This window comes from Microchirus variegatus (genome assembly GCF_963457635.1).
Source record: "Microchirus variegatus genome assembly, chromosome: 5".
NCBI lineage: Eukaryota > Metazoa > Chordata > Actinopteri > Pleuronectiformes > Soleidae > Microchirus > Microchirus variegatus.
Genome location: NC_139806.1, coordinates 35,407,673 through 35,434,020, shown reverse-complemented (window position 1 = coordinate 35,434,020; position 26,348 = coordinate 35,407,673). Strand labels below are relative to the sequence as shown.

Genomic DNA, 26,348 nt, shown 5'->3' with positions numbered 1-26,348 from the left:
GGATAATCATCATAATCTCTGTTTATATCTGAGGGATATGATTATCAGGGTTCACTCAACCGAGGACGAGCACAAATGCTTTTCTTTTAGGGTCTCAGAGTCTCTGTTGTGGAATTTAAGGGAAAAAAAGGAAGGTTAGAAGGTGAAGGGAGAAAATGAGAAGGAGAAGAGGAAGAGCTTCACATTCAGTTAGAGGGGACCTGAAAGAGGAGCCGGGACTGACGGGGAGGCCCTCCAGTGTCTGTCTCCATCGCACAGAGGCCACTTCCTGTCTCTCTGTCTTTACCCAGAACCACCATTTGTCAAACGTACAGACTTATATAGATATGTGTGTGTGTGTGTGTGTGTGTGTGTGTGTGTGGTGCAATCAGGGTGCAAACATACACACACACGGGCTACACAAATACACAGAATCACCTGTTGCTCTTGGCTTACTGCCAATCTGAAGCTGTACAGGAAATGAGCACACGGGTCAGACATGAAATGAACTCTCACTCTACTGCGTTTGTCTGAGTTCAGAAAATCTAACGCGGTAACGCGACGACAAAAACTGAACGTGGAGACAAAGAGCTGCATTCACAAAGCATGCAGAGGACCGTCTAGGTATCGTGAGTGTGTGTGTGTGTGTGCGTGTCCGCGTCCATGCGTGTGTGTGAAGAGGAGAGGCAGGATTTACAGTGGAAGCACTCAGCAGAGCTCAGCCACCGAACAGATGATGAGGCGGATGTTTAGATTTTGATCATCAACTTCATCTGACTCCATGATTATGATGATATACAGCACAGTGATTTAGGAAGCTCTGACCACAGCAGTAAAAACTGAGAATTAACGACAACTTTCCCATATAAGTGTATTTAATACGACAGATTTTTGTTAAATTAATAAATTATATGCAGTGATCTATTTTCTTCGTCATTTGTTTTTTTTTTTTAAATAAGGTGATATAACATTTAGACCCTCAACTATGACACGACACAATGAGAATGCCTAAAAAAAAATATGCACAAACAAAACACCTGACCACCCATATTTTATACCATTGGTTCTCAAAGTGCGGCCCGGGGGCCAATGGCGGCCCGCAGAAACATTTCTGGCGGCCCCGCAATGAATAACAGTTGATAGTTTTAATCCAGGAGCTACTAAGCTTGTTAAATGTTTATTGGACATTACTGGATACAGACCAATAAGTGTAAACAAAAATACTGGGTATTTACCTGGTTTCTATATGGTGAATTTTAGTGTATTATTGTGTTATAAGCTGGTAATAAGCAGGTAGCTACAGCCCCCAATTACTAGCTATTTACCCAGTAAATATATGGTAACTGAAATGTGTTACTTGGTATTAACCTGTAATTAGAAGGTAAGAACAATGGCCAAAATACTGAGTAGTTACCCAGTAAATTATAAAGCGTTATTATATTAATGCTTAAATTACATTATATTAATGTTTATATTACTTAACACTAAACTGTAGAACTGCAATCTGGTCATTAAAGTTATTACAAATGGGATTTCTTTCTGTTTTTTTCCTCAAAACTTTGAGAACCCCTGTTTTAGACTGATGCTTACAAAGACAACAACAAATATGCAGAAACAAAGTGTGCAAGTGTCGTAGTGTGTCTGATACAAATCCCTGACAGGATTTGTATCCCCTGCTGCAGGAGCACACATGCATTTAGTGAGGCAGAGCGGGGGTTACGTTACTATCTGCATATTCTGTTTGAATGCCTCTCGCTAATAAAGATTCTTTGCAATGCCACTTTTTTTTTTGAGAACATCTTTGTAACTCATTCCCAAACTAAAATAAAACCCAACAACACTATCTCTGTACACCCCGAAAGCCTCAGCCCTCTTCTTCTTCTTCTCACTTTACTTGTGTAGGTCTCCAGGTAATTCAGAGAATGTTATTAATATCATTCATTTTGTTCACACATTCCACACATTTTTTCCCATGTCATGTCTGGGGCTCCGTATTTATCAATAGTTTTGGCTTCAACAAAGTGAGAATATAGTTTTACATCATGTAACGGAAAATCTTTGGGCTTTTGATTTGACATGTGAAGACAAAATGAAGCTAATATACTGTAAGTTTTATCAATTACTTGATAGAATTGACTGTATGTGGCCCTAAAAGCCAACAGTTTTTCACTACTGCATCAACTAAACATGAGTGATTTTGGAGAAGGATTTCCATTGCTTCTCCGTGGGTTGGGGAACATTTCACCACCACTGGTCTTTTTCTGCTAAGCTCCTGAAAAATGTTACAAGCAGTGTATGAAGCTATTTATATGAGCAGGTTCACTGCATGAGCGCCCACAGTAAAACCTTACTACAATTGACTTTGTTCAATTGGCGCTTTTGACCCAGAGATTTAATCAATTCCAAACTACACAACTTTTAAATGTATAGAAATGTACAAATGTCCATCACTGATAAAACATTGTCCAATGATTTCAGGCCTAGAGCGCCACACGACTCCAGTATAGTGGAGTTTACATCTCATTTCACCTGGCGACATTACCGCAATGCACACAGGAAAAGATTTGTTTCACGACAAGACAGACGGAGGCAACAGCAACGTTTGCACTAGTGAAGCGAGTCGTCTGCAAACGGGTTGGAGTCGGACTGAAAACGCAAAGAAGTGCCCACGAAAAGTTTCACAAGTGAAATCTACCTCTCAAAAAAAGCAGTTTGGTGGAATTAACACATCCTGCCTCCGCCCGCCTCTGCACTGCTGGTTTATACACATGAACACACCCTCGGTGAGGTCTGATAGTTTTGCCTGACAGAGCATTTTCCGATAAAGTATGCAGCATAGTGACATTTTTTTTCAGGTACAGTGGCATTAAAAAAGTCAGAAGATCTTTTTTTGGATAATTTAAACAATTATATCGAACAACATATCTCTGATTATATGTGTTATGGCTGTTAAAGGTGAAGTAAGTAGTTTATAGTGCCATCTAGAGGAGAGGCTGAAATTCACAACAACTGCTCCTCTGCTCACCCCCTCCCTTCCCTGAGCGCTACGGTGTCCTCAGCCGGTCAAATGTTGTCCTCGTCGTCTTTCTCCGTGTCAGCAGATGAGGTTCGTGAGGCGAGGGAGAGGGCGGAGCTACCGCGGCCGTAGCAGACGAAGCGGAGAGAGTGGAGGCGGGACTTCCTGCTACAAGTTAAGAGACGCTTGATTTGTTCTCTCGCGTTTGTCCTTACAGGCTCCGGTAGAAACATGGCGTCTCTCTGCTAACAGTGGCTATGCAACCGCGGCCCGCGGTCATGTTATTTTACATGACTTTTTGAAACACTACGAAAATGAAACAAAAACTATTATACAGCGACTAGACAATGCAGGAGCACATAATATGTATAAAAAAGTGGATGGCCACACCAACAGTTTCGACTCAGTTACCACTTCGACATGACTCTCACACACACAGGTAAAGCAATGGTGGAATTATGGGGAAAACAGGAAAGGGGATATGTTTGAATGTGTGTGTGTGTGTCCACTGGAAGACAGCCCACTGGGCATTCCTGTACCTGTCAATGGATACTGCCACTCACCACCTCACCCTTCTCCCTTCCCTCCACCTGCTATGCCTCGTTGCACCAAAGTCCTTGGGGACCAGCCAGACTTCAACAGAGACGACCCTTCCGACACACGCCGTACGCCTAACCCGAACCATAACCAGTTACTGCCTTAACCTAAACCCAAGTCTAACCTTAACACTAAAATCAAGTCTTAAGACTCAAAGAGCCCTTCAAAGCTGTAAGAACCACTCAAGGGTCAACAATGTCCTTACAAAGACAGGTGTGAATCAAAATTGGTCCTCACAGCCTATTACAAACATGTATTACACACACACACACACACACACTATATGGTATAAACACACAAAATATATCCACACACCTATATACAGTGCATATGCATATATGCACACACACACACACACACACACACACGCACGCACACACACACATTCTTGTACTTGCTGCATACTGAGGACCAGCATTGCCACTTTGTAAATCAACACAATTATTAATATCTACTTCATGAATGACATCTATAAAGAACTACTGGGTGCAGTACCATAAATTGTCTGTAGGTGGAACCGGGTTTTGTACCAACTTGAGGAGCTCTGTTAAAAAACAGACTATAGCATGTTATAGCAACCTAAGGAAGTGATTTCAATGAAAACAAAGTGAGGACCGGCCAACAAAATGTCCTCACTTCGTAAAAAAGGGCCTCACTTTGTTGGTTAAAAACCCTCACTGGTCCTCAGTATGCCACAAGTACAAGAACACACACACACCCACACACACACACACACACACCTATCTCTCTGTGGCAGTCTCTCTTTCGCTTATGCTCTCCCACAATAGCCGATCCACCGGTCCCCAGGGAAACGCATGAATATGGAGGAGGCTGTCCAAGAAGCACATGACACTCTCTCTCTCAGTGTGTGTGTGTGTGTGTGTGTCTCTCTATCTCTCTCTCTCTCTCTCTCTCTCTCCTTTCACTCATTTATTTATATGTGGATACCTGGATTGGAGGCTGCAGTCCCTCCTATCCTCCGCCCTTTCACTTCTCCATCCTGATGCTCTCTGGGCGACTGCTTGTGTAAATATGAACACTAAATTGCACAGAGCGCTTGCTTCTACACTCAAAGTGTCAACGTTCCAAAAGAAAAGAAAAAGAAACGCAGCAACACGACGCTTCAAAAATGTGCCGTCGACGTCTGTTTTTTTTTTGCGGGCGCACGTGTCCGTAGAGCTACGTGCGTTGTGTCGATACAAGAGCGCGCATTCTCCCATCGCGTAACTCAAGAAGGCTACAGACTTCTTTGTTTTTCCCGCAGACAAACATGCAAGTCTGTGTTCCTGTTGACAAAAGGCTGACCTCCTTCCGGAACCAGCTGTTCTGTCCATTGTGCACGAACACGTGCATGTTGTGTTGCAGCGCAAAAACACACAAACACACAAACGCACAGAGGATTGATACTTTTGCAGGCACGAGTACACACTTTTTTTGTCACAAACGCAGCGATGCACGCAGGAGTCGCACAACAGTTTCCAAACCGCACAGTCTGCACTTTGCACACAGAGGAGCGAGTGTGTGGGCAGGACCCTGGCAGGGCACCGCTTAGCCTTGGCTGGTGATTTATCTCCATAGTGAAAGCTTGGGCAGTGAAAGGTTGAGGTCCTGCCAACCTCTGTTCTCCTCTGGCCACCGGGTGCCCACATGTGGCACTCAGGGACAAGGCCTGTCCCTTTCAATAACCTGCACCGAAACCCGAGTCCTGCACCGAGTGTCTCTCACTCTGTGTGTGAGTGTTTTTCGTAAAAAAAAAAAAACGGCCACTTCTGCTTCTTTTTTTTCCACTGAACAAGCACGGCCACAACACCGGTTTCTTACCGTAATGCGTTGCACAGAGCCACCACAACAACTCATTTAGTTTCATTACTGTAGATGTTCAGTGCACAGACAAGGAATGCAAAATGCACCTACACACACACACACAAACCACCAGAACACAAAACGCCAGTCGTGGTTGGCCTACTGTCAGCCTTCATCATTAGCAGGATTCTCACAGAGTCCTGGAATATTTTTCCTCACAGTTAGTCTAAATAAAAAGCCCATGGGTATTAACTCGAGTCTGGCCAGGCGACTAGTTATGACTGCTCTGAGTTTACGGGTGGCAGGGGAAGAGGGCAACGGCCGAGCCAAAATTGCTTCTCTGCCTCTGATTTCCTGCTCTCTGATCAGAATACCACGGCCTGTCATTCACCGGAGAGGGAAGTCTTTTCATTCAACACAGATGGACAGACACCGCAGGAGCTGTGATGTCTGTAGGCCCGAACATGGCATAAAGTATGTCTGAGCCATATGCAGTCATATAACTGCACACCCACACAGATACGTTCAATGCGGCTAGAGAATCTCGCAGAAAATCACAACACTAGACCTTACGCTCTCTCGTCCAGGGTGTCAGGGAAAACATTTTAAAACTCATCGGTCTGAACTATAACATTTATTTCTTCAATTCTCTTTAAATAAAATGTAAATTTAGTTAGTTTTTTTTAGAGGATGCCTGATATAGGTTTTTTTAGTGCCAGTCTTTAGAAATCAGTTCAGTACATGATGCTTAACTGTTTTAAAGGTGACATAGAGTGGTCCTGTTGCACATAAATGTTAGTTATGGAGGTCTACTTACATATATTAACTTGTTTTTATGCTCAAAAACCTCCTAGTTGCTGTAAACGAGCCGATAGAAATCCTCTTTTCTGACGGTGTTTTTCTGCTGCGAGATTTCAGAGTGAACGTTCACCCCCAGAAGACAGAGTCTTGTGATTGGCCAGTACTATCCAGCACATACGTTCTCAGAAGCGCAGCGCCCCCCTCTGGAACGGTGGATGCACTGCTCCTCATTATCAAAACATTGTTTTAACAGTGTTTAAAAATAGCTTCTTCACGACTCCCCGCCGCAGTCCCTTTGACGACCTTTGACCCGGAGTCAGACCCAGAGTCAGAAGACACTGTTGCTCGTGAAACACCTCCACAACGGACGTTATTCTTCTTCTGCAGTTCAATGTATGCAACCGGATGTGCCCGGACTAGTGCCCGGAGCAGGAGGATCTGCTGTTCAGGAGAACCGCTGTTTACGTAACTATTACGGGATTTTCAGTGATCTCGTTGAGCCCCGAGATTACAATAAAACACAACGTTCTCAGCAGTGGCTGAACTGTTTGTTTCGAACCGTCAGGGCTTCATAAACAAGGTAATGACGCAGATACACACCAAAAAAACAGCGTTAATAGGAACTTCCGGTCTAGTTCCGCTTTAATGACAACACATAATACATGATATGAGTTGGTTCCTGTCTGACTCACCGATCTGCCTTCCCTGTCAGATTTTGTGTCTGCAATGCAATGCACTCATATCGTTCAAATAAGAGTAATGTATAATGAAATATTTCATACATGGAAAAAGGCAAAAAAAAAAAAATCTATTAACTTTTAGATGAAAAAAGTTTTGGTTGAATAATCACCTAATGCAATAATAAATAAAAATAAGCTATGGCTAGTTTTATATATATATATATTTCCATAAGGCACTTACAGACAAACTATGTACATTTTGATAGTGAAGGACTTCTACTTGCTACTTTACCAGTAGATCAAACTCAAACTCCCCTTGCACCAAATATAACAGCTGCCATAACGGTGAAGAGTGTCAGGATCAAAGCCATACTTCCCACATACTCTACAGTGACAGGACTGAACAGATACAACAGCTTGACACGGAGATGTGGGAATTATTTTTTTTTTAAGGGTCAGTAGAGGGAAAAAAAAAAAGTCAGGAGCGAACATTTCCGACACACGCGTGTGTATAAGATCACGATACTCACTCTTGTACAGCGCGGGCTATAGACAGCGCAGTGGAGCCGGTCTCATTAACACTGTCCAAGGTCACGTTTGGCAGGTCGTCGTCATCGCTGTCACTTTTGATCTGCCTTGGCGACAGGCCGTTGGGGTCTGTGTGTGCTGCGGGGAAAAAGGGACACAGACACAGGAGTCAGACACATGACACTCTGGAGCTGGGCCTTTGGAAACTTGTGAGTGCATATCGCATCGAGTGTGCTGTAAAGTGTGTCAAATTGTAACGAGCGGATCGTCTTTTGTGTTTATGATGCAGTTGCATTATGGTTATATGGGCAGGAGCGGGCATGTGCACACACACACACACACACGCACACACACACACACACACACACACACACACACATGCATTCTTTATCAGCATCTAACTATAGAGATAAGGAGCTGGGTGGAGCATTGTTTGGGCGTTCCCTTTTCTTTTCTGTGCGTGTGTGTGTGTGTTCTTGTACTTGCGGCATACTGAGGACCAGTGAGGGTTTTTTTTAACCAACAAAGTGAGGTCATTTTTACAAAGTGAGGACATTTTGGCCGGTCCTCACTTTGTTTTCATTGAAATCACTTCCTTAGGTTGCTATAACATGCTATACTCAATTTGTCAAAAAAACGACATAGTATAGTATGACGTTTTTTTCAAATTTTGGACGACAGTATAATACAACGTTTTGTCAAATTTTGGACCAAAAATTGTTGGTCAAATTTTTTTTTCAAATTTTGGATGACATATGACATTTTTGTCAATTTTTTTAAAATTTTGGTCGACAGAGTATAGTATGACGTTTTTGTCAAATATCTGGATCAAAAATTTTTTGGTCCATTTTTTTATTTTATTTTGTACGACAGTATAGTAGACGTTTTTGTCAAATTTTGGACCAAAAATTGTTGGTCAAATTTTTTTGAATTTTGGTCGACAGAGTATAGTATGACGTTTTGTCAAATTTTGGACCAAAAGTTTTTTGTCAAAGATTTTTTCAAATTTTGGACGACATAGTATAGTATGATGTTTTTGTCAAATTTTGGATCAAAAATTTTGGGTCAATTTTTTATTTTTTATTTTGTACGACAGTATAGTACGACGTTTTTGTCAATTTTTGGACCAAAAATTGTTGGTCAAATTTTGTTTTGTAATTTTGGTCGACATAGTATAGTATGACGTTTTTGTCAAATTTTGGACAAAAAAAAAAAAAAGAAAAAAAAAAGAAAGAAAAAGTTTTCCTGCCCTTTTTGCTCTGGGGCTCCACCTGCAGACATTTTATGGTACTGCAACCAGTAATTCTTTTTAGATGTCATTCATGAAGTAGATATTTGTAATTGTGTTGATTTATAAAGTGGAAATGCCGGTCCTCAGTATGCAGCAAGTACAAGAATGTGTGTGTGTGTGTGTGTGTGTGTTTATGTGCATGTGTGTGTGTGTGTGTGTGCCTACTGAATATGTGCAAGTTAAAAGTAGCAGTCAGTAGCTGCAGCTCTGTAGGAGAGGACTCACACTCTCTGTTCTCCCAAATGAGCAACAGACACACAACAGAATTCATGATAATAACACACTTTTGCATAAAGGTCCTGGAGAGAATACAGAGGTCTGGTTTTATTTGTTGTACTAATCGCTTTACAGCAAATCCTGATAATTACCAAGCTAACTTTGCTGAACGTTGGAGCCTAGTCTTGGAAAGTGAAGGCCAGAAAGTTGGAGAGAACGAGCAGTCAGAGAACAAAAAAGAACTCGGTTTGAAGAGAACTCGGGGGGGAAATTAGCCTGATTTGATTTTTTTTTTTTCACACCATTAGCACCTTTTCCTGAGGTGTTAATGGTCTCAAATGCTAGTTTTATGTCTTCTTCAGTCGAACGCGAATTGCGTTCACAATTAGAGGAAAACAGACTATGAAGTATGGCACATATGAGTGGACACCAGTGTGATTGACGGCTAGTATCGTCCAACGGGTGCCTGTGTTTGCCTGTCTGTGAACTTCCAGATTCGAAAAACCTGAGTTTCAGAAGACATCCAATGCATTCAACTGGCCAGCATGGCCATTAAGTTCCCGACCCTTTCGAGCCAATGAGCGCAGGAGTGTCTGTCTCTTGCTCTCCATCTCAGAGTTGCATCCGTTCCAAAAAGTTGTGACAGCTCATTAGATATAAAGCCAGAGTCTGCAGTCATCCTATCCACTCTGTCCCCAATGGCACCGACTTGACTGCAAAAACTTGAAGAGATGAAGGTCATGAAAGTAAAAAAAACTACTCAATAAATGTAGATGCAAATCTACACAAAAAAAAATATGATATCTACTTTTTTTAATAAGTATAAATTGACAAATGCTGAACATATTCAGACATACAGTTCGTTCTGCTGGGTTTTGTCCACTGTAATCCTGGTGCTTTTATAAGCTATCAGGACTTCACCTCTTATCCCCTCTCAGCTGAGACTGTGACCATAATGGTACATAATAGAGGTCTACAGCTAGCAGCAGACATGGTGTTATTACTTGTGTGGGGGGGGGGGGGGGGGGGCACATAGAAAATGCAATGTCTCAGTTGGAGATTTTTGCTTTTAAAGATTTTCTACATGTTGTTGCAGACAACGATATGCAAAGTGGTCACCAGCTCGCCTGCCCTGCGGAAAACCTGTAATTAGTTAGAAATGCATTGTGTGTTGGAAAAGGGGTATTTTGAGCGAGGGACACAAAGGAGGAGTGGTGGAGAGGTGGGCAGAGCACTGGATTTCTTTCTTTTCGCTCCTGTTGTTTCCAGTCAAGCCCTGTTTCCATGGCAACCTCCCGCCGGAGACAGGGAAACGGCAGTGAAAAGAAGCATACCCACCCTCTCTGAGAGAGGATGGCCAACCTGTGCGTGTGTGTGTGTGCGTGTGTGTGAGAGTGGATGTGTGTGTCCATGTTCTTGTGCTTATAAGAGCTTTGATGATCAGGTTAAACTTGACGTGGACAGAGCAGACTCTTGTTTGTGACTTCGCTGATGTCAACAACTTATTTGTTCAGCCATCGACCAATGGTGACATCTGACACATGGAGCAGGACCCAGGCTAAGTGCAATACGACAGTATTTAAAACTTACTATTGTTTAAAAAACATACCAAAAATCGAAAGGTCAATAAGAAGAGACATAATTAACATTGCCAATATGAAATCCAATCACCATTTTTTTTATTGTGCCAAAGATTATCATTTAATTTTAGGGCAGAATAAATTCAGTAAAATATTTCTTTGTGATTTTTTTTTGCTACATGTATTGTGACTGCGATCGCACCTATTTTTATTTTATTTTTTTAAAACACACACGGATGAATCAATTATCAAATGATCAGTGATTAATTGCAGCCTTTGTAGTTTGTAATTTGCATTAAAAATAATATAAATATAAATTACTATTTCATTTTGAATTCTGTTCTAGCACACGGGTCAGCAAACAATCTGCAGTACGACAACTGCAACAACAATAACAACACTGCGATGAATCAATGGATCAATCAAAATGTGATTGTTGTGTCCCAGTTCCTCTCTGTGACAGTAGAGTGAATATCTGATCTCATTTGGGAAACACTATTCTCTAACATTGCAGGGACCAAGTAATCACCAAAATAATAGAGAATAGAAAGATAGAATAATTGATAATTAAAATAATATTTTTTTTTTATCCCATATTGGAAGGAGAGATGTGTGGAGGTGGCACGTAAAAAAAAAAGAGCCTCCTAGAAAAAGTCAGTCATGCACCAGGAAAGCACAGATTTGCAAATGATGTCACAGATGTGTGGCCACAACAGACCAACAATGCCCGAGGACAAGAGTCACAAAATGCTTAAACCAAACCCCCAAACGCAGACTCTGCATGGGATTTTGTTTTGACTGCAACATATAGTGGGAAAAAAAAAGTTTCAAAGGTTAAAGGAGGTAACAGGTGCCAATAAAACTTAACATCTGCAATAAATAGCCACGACGTACAGGGGCTGTAAGAGTGAGGACTGAACATCTGTATTATTTAGATGACACGACCTCAAAGTAGTAAGCGAATCAAGTGGGTGCAAACACAACAACAACAACAACAACAAAAACTCTCTGCTCTCTTTCAGAACCATGTTATTTCTGTTTGGTGCCTTCACAGCACAGTACATTTTTATTTATTTGATGCTAGACTGTGGATGTGAGAATGCATGTGTGTGTGTAAGTGCCATCCATCTTCAATATCCATCCACACCCTCTTATGCAAGTCTTTGTTTTTCCTGTTCTAACTTCTTTCCCTCTCCTATCCACGGGAGCAGACATCCAGCACTTAAAACGCCCATCTCCCAGGACCACCCCACCCTGCCAGCCGAGTGTCTGTCTGAGCACTAATTACACATCCCTGTTTGTTTGTTTCGCTCGTATGTACAGCATACATGCACATGGGTGTGACTTATAGTCTATGTGCTGTCTGTCTGTCCGTCCGTCCTGCAGGGGAGTGACAAAAAAGCAAACTCTTTCATACGCAACAGTTGCCCTGTGTGCCACTCAGAGAAAACACCTACTGTACTGTACTGTACTGTACTGTATGCCCACGCAGAGTGGTTGGCAGTAAAACCACACCCAGAGAGAAAACCAATAACACTGTGTAGGTTGGGCCAGAGAGGTCTAAAACTCGAGCTGCCCAATATGTTTGCCTCTCTATAAAAAAAAAAAAAACTGGTGTGGCTCCAGAGGCTATTTAAAGGGACACTGTGTAGTATTTATGGGTTTATATAACCCAAAATCCACTTGTTTATACATATTATGTGCTCCTGCATTGTCTAGTCGCTGTATAATAGTTTTTGTTTCATTTTCATAGTGTTTCAAAAAGTCATGTAAAATAACATGGTCGTGGGCCACGGTTGCATAGCCACTGTTAGCAGAGAGACGCCATGTTTCTACCGGAGCCTGTAAGGACAAACGCCTCACGAACCTCATCTGCTGACACGGAGAAAGACGACGAGGACGACATTTGACCAGCTGAGGATACCGTAGCGCTCAGGGAAGGGAGGGGGTGAGCAGAGGAGCAGTTCTTTGTTGTAAATTTCAGCCTCTCCTCTAGATGGCACTATAAACTACTTACTTCACCTTTAAAGGTGACATAGAGTGGTCCTGTTGCACATAAATGTTAGTTATGGAGGTCTACTTACATATATTAACTTGTTTTTATGGTCAAAAACCTCCTAGTTGCTGTAAACGAGCCGATAGAAATCCTCTTTTCTGACGGTGTTTTTCTGCTGCGAGATTTCAGAGTGAACTTTCACCCCCAGAAGACAGAGTCTTGTGATTGGCCAGTACTATCCAGCACATCCGTTCTCAGAAGCGCAGCGCCCCCCTCTGGAACGGTGGATGCACTGCTCCTCATTATCAAAACTTTGTTTTAACAGTGTTTAAAAATAGCTTCTTCACGACTCCCCGCCGCAGTCCCTTTTATGACTTTAAACCGGAGTCAGACCCAGAGTCAGAAGACACTGTTGCTCGTGAAACACCTCCACAACGGACATTATTCTTCTTCTGCGGTTCAATGTACGTAACCGGATGTGCCCGGACTAGTGCCCGGAGCAGGACGATCGGTTGTTCAGGAGAACCGCTGTTTTACGTAACTATTACGGGATTTTCAGTGATCTCGTTGAGCCCCGAGATTACAATAAAACACAACGTTCTCAGCAGTGGCTGAACTGTTTGTTTAGAACCGTCAGGGCTTCATAAACAAGGTAATGACGCAGATACACACCAAAAAAAACAGCGATAATAGGAACTTCCGGTCTAGTTCCGCTTTAAGACAACCAAACAACATTTCTTTCAGTGAAAGATGAGAGGACCTTCAAACCTGTAAACCTCATCTTCACTCTAAGTGGGGTCACATTATTACCTGACAGGCTGCCTCTAAAAGCATTTTACAAACACAATAAGCCCTTGCTTGTCTCTGGGATCACTCATGCTACATCACACAGGTACAAATCACAATCTCTTCTAAATGACAAAACCCCTGAAGTCAGCCACGACCGACCTGTCTGATAATTATCCCTTGTTTCTCACTGTGGGCTCAGATATTGACTTATTTCCTTTAATCCATGTCTAAAAATGGTGGTGAATTTAAAAAAGAAGAAGATACTGTATCAATATTAATATTTGCATTTTCATATCCTGAACAAAACCTTTGATACAAATGTAATTTAATTTTACAAATTTAAATTTTGTGACTCATTACGGTGAAATTCATTTTGAAATTCGTCTTCTCGCAGCCGCACGTGAAGCAACTTTCCACTACCATGTTTTAAAACGTGCTAGCGTTTCACACAAGTGTTTTGTTTACTTTGTCGCATCACTATAGATCACTTTGGCATTGGTTCATCCAGTAAACAACTACCAGCTCTCAAGTTAAGCCCAATTTATACTCCTGCGTAAAGTGCTCTGTGTCGACGCAGAACCTGTCGAAGAGCCTCTGCGTCGTCTCCGACTGCACAAAATATTTTTTAAGTGTCCGTCACTCTGTCAAGGGACAACGGAGACGGCAAGAGCTGCGATTGGTCCTCAGGACAGGCCAAGCTAACGCTACTCTGTGCCGGCTCACAGTGAGCACCCGAGCGTCCACAGAGGCGGAGCTGATCCCCGCCGATAACGCCGCTGCCAAACTATAAATACGTCATATCTTAACACACACAGCACATGTTTAGACTCTAAATGGCCGATTTTTCGCCTCAAATGATCTTAAAACTGCGTTCCGTGACACAGAAAAGTGAGAAACGGCCACTGTTTCAACAACAACAGTCTTTCTCCCTCTTTCTCTCTCGGACGCCATTGCTCACTGTAGCCTGAAGCACAACAACCTTGCGCAGCGACCCCTACTGATCGGGGCGGGAAATTGCAGCGCGTGTCTGTCACCACGACGCAGAAGTATGAAGGCTCGAGGCGTCTCCGTGGTGACGCAGACGGATAACGCATTACGCAGTCGGAGAAGTATAATGTGGCCTTTACAGTGCAAACTCACGTGTCAAGCCTTTGTAAGGTACTTCCCTCACTGACACTAAAGAGATTAACCCCATTGGTATCAAAATTTGATTTTGAATGACATCAGGAAGGCATTGAAATTCAATACCCAACGTGAAGTTTGAGCCACAGAAGCATTAAAATTCTACACCCAGTCCTCGTCTAAATTAAAGCTGAAGTCTTCCAAACATGCATTTAAATGTGGACATTTTCCTGATATTACACAGAGAGGGTCTGTATGTGAGAAGGCAAAAGGCACAAAGATATTTTCACAGAGGCTAAAGGTCAAGATAATTCAAAGCAAAGTGAATGGATGAGTGTTCTGCGAATGCTCTCCATGCTATCGTCAGGCATCACCTCCGGCGTGGATGTTCCGTACATTCTCTCGCTGTTGTGAGTGTGTCTGACCCTGATAATATGCTGCTGCATTCATTTAATGTGAATGTGAACTCTGTGAGAATGTCTGCAAGCGGGTTAAGAGATACATCATACAGCTTAAGTAGCGATGTGAAACTAATGAGGCAGTGGCTTAAAGTCATTCGGATCAAACTAAACTTAAATAATGGGGGGAGGGAAATATGAATGCTTAATTAAAAGGCCACAAAATACCACAGCAATTCAAGAGAATGAAGAATAGGCAAAGGAAAGAGATGAAGAAGGCAGTAATGCAACATTAAGCAGTAAAACATGAACGGCCGTGTCAGCTGCAGGAATATCAAGTACAATTAGAAAAACATGGTCTCACCTTTGCCCTGGCTCTTGAACTCATCCAGCAGAGGTAGCACGATGGCATTGTTGAGGCTTGAGGGTGATCGAACCGCAGTGGTGTACATGAGGGGCAGTGACTGTACCACGACCGGAATGCGGTGAACATGGCTGCCCAGCTTCCCGGCTCCCTGCAGGCTCAGGGGGCCGGACGGAGGCGGCGGCACAGAGTGCAGGATGTGCAAATATGGCTGACCTCTCACCCCGGCGCCAGCGGCGACAAGAGGGCCTGGTGTGAGCACCGATGAGGCCGAGGTGATAACCGATGGAGAGGAGGAAGAGGAGGAGGACGATGATGACGACAGAGGCGACGGGGAGAAGGCGGATCTGAGGGGGGATGACGATAAGTTTGTAGCGGTGGGGGTGGTGGATGAGGAGGTGGGGCGGGATTTGTTGATCGACAGGTCAACGGGCTCGGTCTGCGTGTGGAAGTGCAGGTCGTGGCGAGCGAGCAGGTCTTCGGGAGCTTCAGCTTTGACTCGGCTGAGGAAGAACGGGACGCCGTCCATCGCAGAATAAGGGCGCACTTTTGGTGACTGTGGGAGGTGAGAGAAACAGTGAGGTTAGATTTTGTCACTTAAATCGGGTTTACAGTAGATGCGAGCCCAGTGCGTTGATGGCTGTGTCGCTGATCTGCTGCATTACGAAATGCGTATATATATATGTATATATATATATATGTATATATTTAAATATATGAAAAATAATCATCATTACATTACTTGACTAAGAATCTTTTCATTGCGAACCCTGGCATCTGTCAGTTCTGCAAACATTCTATGATCAAACTTTTTGGGGGAAAAAACACATGTATGGATTCAAGGAACAAGATTTGCATTTGCTTTACACACACTTTAAGTGATGTCCAAATGGGCAAATATACCCTAACTTACCATCTAATGCATTGGTTCTCAAAGTGCGGCCCGGGGGCCAATGGCGGTCCGCAGAAACATTTCTCGCGGCCCCGCAATGAATTACAGTTGATAGTTTTAATCCAGGAGCGACAAAGCTTGTTAAATGTTTATTGGACATTACTGGATACAGACCAATAAGTGTAAACAAAAATACTGGGTATTTACCTGGTTTCTATATGGTGAATTTTAGTGTATTATTGGGTTATAAGCTGGTAATAAGCAGGTAGCTACAGCCCTCAATTACTAGCTATTTACCCAGTAAATATATGGTAACAGAAATACAAAATACTGGGTAATTACCCAGTAAATTATAAAGCGTTATTATATTAACGCTTAATTACATTGTATTAACGCTTGTATTACTTAACACTAAACTGTAGAACTGCAATCTGGTCATTAAAATTATTACAAATGGGATTTATTTCTGTTTTTTTTTCCTTTGGCGGCCCTCAGTCCAATCTTGGGTTCCTAAATTGGCCCTCAGGTACCAAAACTTTGAGAACCCCTGCATTAAACTGTCTTGAAAGTTCACTGTGTAGTTACGTGAAGTTCAGGGAAAAAAAGTGATTGTTTTCGCTAATGTCTTGTGATAACTGGTATAGTCACATATACTGATACGGTGATGAATCAAGGTTTACAGACAGTTGTCTCTTCAAAAAAAACGAGTTTTGGATACAACAAAACTGCACGATGTGCAAGAAAAGTCTGCAAAGTGCAGCGAAAAAGGAGAAGTAAATTTCCTCTTTGCTCATTCAAGGTCACGACTCCTCCCATGAAGTTCTCTTAGTTAGCATGATGTCATGCACAGATGAAACACAGGAGTAAAGATAGTGTCTCTCACATACGCCTCCCTTCACCCTCTCGCTCTTTCTTTTCCTTGGCGTGGGTTGCTCTCTCTCTCTCTCTCTCTCTTCCTCCTGTTTTCCATCACTCCCACAGAATCGCAGCTCTCTTGGCTCCCCCCTAGTATCTCTCCTAAATCTCCTTTGTGACGCTGGAAAAACATCATATGGCCTCAATTTCCTGACCGTCTCTCTCTCTCTCTCTCTTTTCCCTGTCTCTCGGCGATGAGCCTCCTAAGGCCGACGCTGGTGGCTCAGCGTATCCCTCAACATGTCTTTCACTTAACGCCGAGCAGACTGCGACGCGACCGCTCCGTCCGTCCGTCCGCGCGAAGTTTCAGGAACCGGTTTTACTCGGAAAAAAGACGACGACGAGGGAACACACATAGCGAGAAAAACACAACGCTCGCGCTGCTGCTATTTGTTTTACGGCCTCCAAAAAACTTTTGTTATAACCGTGGTGCGTGAAATGAAGTGGATCTGGACTCACTATATTCAGTGTGGGATGAGTGTTTAAGAGTGAGTGTTTTTTCTCCCTGTGTTTTATTCTTTCAATGACTCACATCCAGGATCTCTCTCGTGAAGAATAGCTGAAGAAAATCTTGACAATGAAAAACGTTGTGAACGGTGGATTTTCATCCTCACTTTTGTTTTTCAGACTCACATTTTTCCCCCCTTATGTAACACCGGCTGAGACGGATCTGCGGTGTATTACACATTTTTCTGAGCGTGTGCTCTTCCAATTCGTACTATTTTTACTCCAGACTCGTATTCTCGTTTTTTTAAGCCTACAGGAAATGTTACGACCCCGTGAATCAAAGAAAAAAGAGAGCTTCTCCTCACTGTGTGACTCCTCCCCAGTTGGAAAACAAACCCTACGCCGTGAAATATGCCCCCCGATGACCTCTGGACTTTTGTGGGGGTTCAGCTCAGGTTCATCAGTGCCAGGTCAAGGTTCACAGCACACTATGGCTTCATCACACCACCCACAGAGCATCCTCAGTACTGGACTGAATTCTTTGGGGAGAAAAAAAATGTCATTTTTCTTTTTCGTTAAGCTGCAGGTACTGTATCACCGAAACAAAATCCTTAACCGCAGCCAAAATGTGATAAGATGAATTATGACGATGATGAAATCATCGCTCCTCCTTCATTGGAAACTGATAGTTTGCTCGTTTTTTGTTTTCTTTGTAGAACAGTTCGCTCAGAGGGAACTTTCCTCAAGGAATTGACCATTTATAGCAAATTCGTTATTCTGTTATATTTGGCGGATAAGACACCGCCTTTTTTCAGGGGGCTCTCAAAGAGTCATAAGTAATAAGGGTTCTGCTCTGTGTGTTTGTTAATCCCTCTTAACAAACACACAGATAAACATTTTAGATATTAGAAAGTCGGCAATACACAAAGGCTTTAATAAGAGGTTCCGTAATAATAGCAGTAAAACTAATAGAAGTATTAGTTTCATATTCCTATTACCCATGATACCTTGCGTGAATTATGAGTGAAACATCCGGCGTGTCCTATCACTAAAGCAGAACCAGCGTTTTCCATGGTAACTTGATGCTTATCGCTGGAGCAATTACAAAATGTAACATGTAACATGTAGGAAAATTCAGTTATGCCTGAAAAGAGGTGATGTCATCATTCACTGCCCTCTATTACACAGCAAATTTGCAGTATGAAAGTGATGGGACAAGATACAATTTTACTCAACATAAATTTACTATTTTATTGTTATTTTTAACACTGCTAGACTGTCATGAGAGCAATGCATTTCCCAAATTAAAAAGAAAATGTAAAAAGTGCAAGCGTATCAGTGGTGATCAGTCGCATAATTATTGTTGAAAAGAGGTGGAATACGATCTTATTTGTTTAAAGGTGAAGTAAGTAGTTTATAGTGCCATCTAGAGGAGAGGCTGAAATGTACAACAAAGAACTGCTCCTCTGCTCACCCCCTCCCTTCCCTGAGCGCTACGGTGTCCTCAGCTGGTCAAATGTCGTCCTCGTCGTCTTTCTCCGTGTCAGCAGATGAGGTTCGTGAGGCGAGGGAGAGGGCGGAGCTACCGCGGCCGTAGCAGACGAAGCGGAGAGAGTGGAGGCGGGACTTCCTGCTACAAGTAAAGAGACGCTTGATTTGTTCTCTCGCGTTTGTCCTTACAGGCTCCGGTAGAAACATGGCGTCTCTCTGCTAACAGTGGCTATGCAACCGCGGCCCGCGACCATGTTATTTAACATGACTTTTTGAAACACTACGAAAATGAAACAAAAACTATTATACAGCGACTAGACAATGCAGGAGCACATATGTATAAAAAAGTGGATTTTGGGTTATATAAACCCATAAATACTACATATTGTACCTTTAAATGGACTACTTTATTGTTATTTTTAACACTGCTAGACTGTCTTACTGTGTGTAAATATCACACGAGAACAATGCATTTCCCAAATTAAAAGGAAAACGTAAAAAGTGCAAGCGTAGTATCAGTGGTGATCAGTCGCATAATTATTGTTGAAAAGAGGTGGAATACGATCTTATTTATTTATTTAAAGGCAGAAAAAAGAGCAGAGTCAACAACGGGTGATTCTCAAACTGCAGGATGCTCATGCACTGCAAGAACGGGCGCAATCGTGACGCCATGTAACAGCCGCAACCACTGGAAAGGACCGGTTTACTACTGCTTCCACTTCTGCTACAGAAGTCTCCAGGAATAAGATGGATAGCTGTCGTAGTTTTCAGGATGTAAGGTCGCCGTCTACATTTGTAAGACTACGGCAGGATTGTATTCATCGTCTAATAATAAATGACCCGCTGTCAGCAGCAGCAGATACCAACAACTCTACTACGTTGCTCTGCCCGACCTACGCAAAAATGCTCAATTTCTGAGTTTATCTACTCATAACACCAAGTCTACACAGGAGGCATAGTGTGATCAGCGTGTCAGCCGAGCAGCTTTAGTGCTCCATCTGTACACACACACACACACACACACACACACACGGTGTTTTCAGGCACATAACTGACTGAGAGTAGGTCACGGAATCATATAGACGACATACATCACTGTGATTCAGTGTATTTCAGGTGGCATCTGTGTGTTAACACCACTCGGTCAACTTGAACCATTATGTAGTCAGATTATTTCATTTACTATATTATTTTTAAGCTTCAGCGTAATATATTTACAAGTGTAAATTCTATAGTGCAGTAAGTATGATATGGTAAGGTATGAATTGCTTCCAACAAGGACATTTTGTCATATTATTGTCATAGTGAAATAATCAAATAAAGAATATATCACAAAAGCTGTGACTGAGTTAAATAAGTAAAGTAATAATACTTAGTAATAATAAGTAGTTTAAAGGTTAGTCATTCATAGCTTAAAGGGATACTTCACCGATGTAAAAAAATAAATTTTCAAGTTTTCCATTTTCAAAATTTGCCCTACTGTGATGCAAAACGCGTCATGTGACTCACAGTAGGGCACATTTGGATAGGGGAAAACAGATTTTTTTTTTACAAGTCAGGGAAAAACTGAGGGAGGGAAGCACATTTTCTAAAAAAATACTACTGCTATTCTAGCAATACAAAGCCACATTCAAATGGGTGAAGTATCCCTTTAAATGCATATTGAGCATGACCCCTCGTCGTCATGTGGAGGCTAAAGCGGTAGAAGATCAATGAGCGAATGAATGACAAACGCTGAGGATGGCATGAATTTGTGAAACCACTGACAGCTCTAACTTGGAGCCTTTGGGTTATTTTAAGTGTCTTTTTTTACAATCTAGAAAACCATTATTAGTTCAGCTCCACTCTGTGGACAGAAGGATATTTGTTCCACTAGACATGTGATGTAAATAACTGAGAATGTGGTGAGAATGCTGTCTTCTGTAGACACGCTGTGATGCGGCCTTGGGTCGTTAGTAATTCATTAGAGTCGCCGTTGACCCCGACTTGTTAGCAAAGTTTAGATTTATCCAAAAGACGTTGGTTCCCAACTGATTTTGCACCTGATTATCCAACAGCTATGGTTACTATTCCATGAAAAAAAAAAAAAGAACATGCATGTTTGTGATCTCAAACTTCCTTCATGCTTCTTTTGCAGCCGCTCTCAGGCTGTAGCCTTTCTTGACAGAGCCTCCAGCTATCCTCCAGCTGCTTTTGCATGTGATCTCTGTGTTTCTCGTGCTATACGTAGGATGAGTGTCACAGACTGCCTGCAGCTAAACTGCCTGAAGGCCTTTGAAGCCATTAGATCCGCCGAGGCTGATACTGTATCAGTGTTTTTGGAAATCTTGTCTTTCTTGGTGGAGCGTGCGCTTGACTGTGTGCAACGCAAGTTCTGCCAATGACAGAAAAAAAAATAAACTGGAATCTGAGGGAAAACACTTCTCGTGCCAACCAGCGAGCATCATCTGAACACTATTATCCTGAGGATAATGTGGTAAATACACTCGAGTTCATGCAACTCAATTCTGTTTATACATTAGATCAGGGGTTCTCAAAGTTTTGATACCTGAGGGCCAATTTAGGAACCCAACATTGGACTGAGGGCCGCCAAAGAAAAAAAAAAAGGAAAAAAAACAGAAATAAATCCCATTTGTAATAATTTTAAAGACCAGATTGCAGTTCTACAGTTTAGCGTTAAGTAATATAAGCGTTAATATAATGGAATTTAAAGGGGAAATAAGTAGTTTATAGTGCCATCTAGAGGAGAGGCTGAAATTTACAACAAAGAACTGCTCCTCTGCTCACCCCCTCCCTTCCCTGAGCGCTACGGTGTCCTCAGCTGGTCAAATGTCGTCCTCGTCGTCTTTCTCCGTGTCAGCAGATGAGGTTCGTGAGGCGAGGGAGAGGGCGGAGCTACCGCGGCCGTAGCAGACGAAGCGGAGAGAGTGGAGGCGGGACTTCCTGCTACAAGTAAAGAGACGCTTGATTTGTTCTCTCGCGTTTGTCCTTACAGGCTCCGGTAGAAACATGGCGTCTCGCTGCTAACAGTGGCTATGCAACCGCGGCCCGCGACCATGTTATTTTACATGACTTTTTGAAACACTACGAAAATGAAACAAAAACTATTATACAGCGACTAGACAATGCAGGAGCACATAATATGTATAAAAAAGTGGATTTTGGGTTATATAAACCCATAAATACTACATATTGTTCCTTTAACTGGGTAATTACCCAGTATTTTGGCCATTGTTCTTACCTTCTAATTACAGGTTAATACCAAGTAACACATTTCTGTTACCATATATTTACTGGGTAAATAGCTAGTAATTGGGGGCTGTAGCTACCTGCTTATTACCAGCTTATAACCCAATAATACACTAAAATTCACCATATAGAAACCAGGTAAATACCCAGTATTTTTGTTTACACTTATTGGTCTGTATCCAGTAATGTCCAATAAACATTTAACAAGCTTAGTAGCTCCTGGATTAAAACTATCAACTGTAATTCACTGCGGGGCCACCAGAAATGTTTCTGCGGGCCGCCATTGGCCCCCGGGGCCGCACTTTGAGAACCAATGCATTAGATGGTAAGTTAGGGTATATTTGCCCATTGCACATCACTTAAAGTGTGTGTAAAGCAAATGCAAATCTTCTTCACGCGGTATACTGTATATATCAGACAATTATGGCATGAAATAACGACTGGAAAGGTGATTGGTAACATTAAACAAGTAGTTTCAACTGTATATACTCTTCCCAAATTGCAATACAAAATATTTAAAACATAGTTGTTGATTATAAAACCTAAACCAAAAATTCATTCTGACTGACAAAGGTTTTTTCATCAAATATGTATCCACTCTATTTGGACAGACTACCAATATCCAGATTAGTAAATATTAAATCATCATTAAACCGATCTCTGATTTATTTAATGCTAGTAGCTGGTTTCATAAAAGCAATGAGGAAGCAGTCCATGAAAGGATAATGGCTACTGAGAACAGATTTATTTAGGCTAACTTTTGTGTCATTTTCCTTTCAAAGCAGCCACAAGTGACATTTTCAGTAGCCATTTTTTACAACCTCATCGCTGCGCTCCATAATAATTATTCATAACCGTATACAACCATTTCAGGAGAGATAAAAAAAAGAAAAGAATGTGTTTTCTCTTTAAGACTCACGTTCATGGTGTCACCATGAATGTGACAGTGAGGATTATATTCATCTAAGGAACCTGTTAATGTGGCCAATCATCTGTGGCCCATGTGTACGAAGAGCACGACGTGTGTGGAAAGGTCACGAAAACAAAAACGTGTTGTGTTGAACAAAAGTGAAAAACAAAAACTTATTGGCATGTTTTGTGTTTTGTGTTTTCTAGAGCAGATCTCAACCAGTGCAGATGGAAAACCGAATCCACCCCCACTTTCGTTCTGACAGGTATAAACACACTTAAACCCACACATACTGACACACACTGACATACGTATAAAGATATGCTCGACCCGCCCCTGCCTGTCTCTGTCCTCATGCCATTGTCTTTATTAGGGGATACTGGTTTCGCTGGCCAGATTTTCCAGACCCGTGCAGGCGGTCTAACGAGGCAGACCATTTCCAGCAAACCCTTGGCCCCCCGCCACCCAAATGAAGACCACATTTCTGCAGCAGCCTGAACTGTGTCTGTCTGCATCGAAAAGGGAAGCTCAGCCTTGGTTACAGGGCAAGATTGGATCTCAGCGCACTTGAAAGCTGTGTGGGCTGCTGAGCTCACATCCTGTGTGTGACATCACTACATGTATGGAGACTTCAAAAAAAAACTGCTTTTTGGTAGCAATGTAAGAACACAGCTAGAAAGCCCTTGAGCCACATATGAGAGAAAGGATATGCAGAAGGTAACCACCTGCCGCCTCTCTGTCTGTGGAGAGACGAGCGAGCTCTTATCAAGACACAGCACATCCACGGCCAAACAATTCTCTATGTGATAACCCGATGGGTTATCGGTAGTCAGTCATTTTCTCATCCATCACAGGCTAATGCTCTTGGATTCGCCTTGACTGGAAACTGTGTGATGCTTTTTCTCCTGCCCGGTGATACATCGTGGCCCTAGATATTACCGATGTGCTATGAGTGGAGATCAGTAATAACTGAACACTAATTCATGATTACCAAAATTAAGTGGCCCGCGCCTACTGAACACACAGCTGTGGAAGCACAACACAAAGCCCTGCGGTAACCTAGCAACAGCCCTCACCATAACAAGACCACTTTATTTCTAGGTATGTCAAACCAGAGAGCACTGATACTGTATGTGGACCTTGAAAAGCCTGCACGAGGTAACTCCATTACGCCCTACGTGGTCAGTACACACTGTTCAATTAAATATAAAACACCGAAATGACAACAGAGATAGTGCCTGCAGAGGAAGATTGTACCATGGAGAGACTGTTTTAGCGTGTGTTTGTGAGAAACAAAAGGGCAATGGAGGATAACTGAGATACACAAAGTAGCAGGAACAGACAGAGATGGATAAGATTTAGCGTTTCCCCCCCCCGTGACCCTCCTCCCCGGAGCAGTGACTGCATCTGTGCAATCACCCCCAGCCAGCACAGACTCTCAGCTGGCCCCAGTCACCTCCCCGAAAAAAAACTCTCCCAATGCATTCCTGCCCCAGCTGTAGCTCCCCTCCTCTTTATGCACTCTTCTCCCCTTCCCGCTTGCTACCATGCTATCCGAACCATCCCTCTAGCCCCCACACTCGCTCTACTCTCTCGCTCACTTGCTCGGGCCTGGGAGTGATTATCGGCCCGTTGCCGGGAGGAGGATAGAAGGAAAGGAAAGCAGGAGGAGGAAAAAAAAAAAGGGAATTGTCTGGAAAACAACTGCTCTCTTACCCCTTGTTCCGATTCCAGGGGCTCAGCTTTGACTCGGACTGCAGGCATTCCGTCAAGCATTAACATCCTGTTTCTGAGGCTGCCTGTGAAGGGACAGAGAGGAGGTGTAAGACAGGTTTTTAGCATGACTAATCAGGTCCCACACTCATGCACGGACATCAACAATGTCGAGCTTACACCCACCGAGAAAGTAACACATTTGAAATAGACACAAACTCATGTTTCGAACCATTAAAAAGTTCTAAGACAAAAGATGCAAACTATATATACGAGCAGAGCATGACTCCCCCTTCTCCATAATAACGATTTTTCAATTGTCCTGTAGGCTGCTGCTGAATAAAACAGCAACAGTAAAAAGACATGCATAGTGAGTTTAATCTCTGAGCACATACTGTAAATAAAAATATATATGTCGTGCTCATGATGATATATGTAATATTAATACCACAATAGGGACTTGCTTATATCAACAATATCAGATTTCTTTATACATCTAAATGTTTATCCCGAGCTGCGCTGCGCTTCTGTTAAGTGGCTGTCTGCACAACTCTCAGCGCTGTGGCTTTAAGACGAACACACAGATGGAGCCAGTGACAACAATGCATGTTCCGTATTCCTCAGCCGGGGCTGACCTGAGGTAACCCTCCCTCTCATTATTTTAGCAGCAGTACATGGAGGAATGCACGGCAAGGCAAATAGACTCTAAACATCTCTCTCAACTGTTGGCACCCACAGCTGGACGTGTGGCCTTGGCCCGAGCAAGTCAGCAGCGCCGCCACATCGTGACTGTTGTGCAGAAGAAAGCTCAGACGGTCATAAGTGACATGTGTTTGTCTCTCTATGCAGCGACACCGCGCGAGCATCCGTGTGGACCGTCCAATAATCAAGTTTTTCGTACTCACCGGAAAAATCCGCTTAAAAATGCAGTAGACAACAAAAGACATGACTTTTTTTCAAAGGTTTCATTTGGAAATTGCCACAATGCCAAGTATTGGTTCCACTACCTCTTAGATTCTCAAGCAAATCCTGACTGTGTTTGTGTGTGAGAGGGAGCTAGAAAGAGAGGGAGGATTTACTCGGTCTGCAACACACCCCCCCATCCCCACCACCACCACCCCCACCCCCACCCCGATCTCGCCTCTCAGGTCTAAGTCCCTCAGGTACCCTGCCTGTGCTCCTATTGTATTGTTGTCCAGGATGTCCTTCGGCTCCAGGTCTTGGTAGGCCCAGATAGTGTTGCCATAGTAACAGCTGTGCAGGTGGAGCTTCAGCCTCCGTCCAGCCTCGAGCCATGTGTCTAGAAGATGCAGCGTACTAAGAGCGAGGTTTGTTTTAGTCAAGAAAACCATCACATTGGTCGAGGACACACTTTAGATAAGCTTGATATTCCCATGAGCTGAAGTTCACTTCCCAAACAAAAAAAAGTGTCTTCATTTGTTTTGTTTGACAAATTTCATGCTGAAAACCTTTCAAATTTTTCGAAGCAAAAACTGCGCAACCAACAAACTCTCCCCATGAGCCTCCAGTCCAGTTAATCCAGTGGTGTGTGTGAGCACCTTCCTAATGAA

At 42.7% G+C, this 26,348-nt stretch overlaps 1 protein-coding gene across 1 annotated transcript in view; it reads right to left on the bottom strand.

Moving 5' to 3' along the window:
- Positions 1-26,348, bottom strand: part of klf12b (Kruppel like factor 12b) — a gene marked incomplete at its 3' end in the record, with an annotated part of 48,867 nt that overhangs the window by 2,845 nt on the left and 19,674 nt on the right. Inside the window, exons 2-4 of the mRNA XM_083889176.1 lie at positions 24,781-24,863; positions 15,161-15,716; positions 7,407-7,542 (exon numbers count right to left, since the gene is read on the bottom strand). Of these exons, the coding sequence (XP_083745302.1) occupies positions 7,407-7,542; positions 15,161-15,716; positions 24,781-24,846 (758 nt within the window). The 5' untranslated portion in view covers positions 24,847-24,863. The remainder of the gene's footprint in view (positions 1-7,406; positions 7,543-15,160; positions 15,717-24,780; positions 24,864-26,348) is intronic.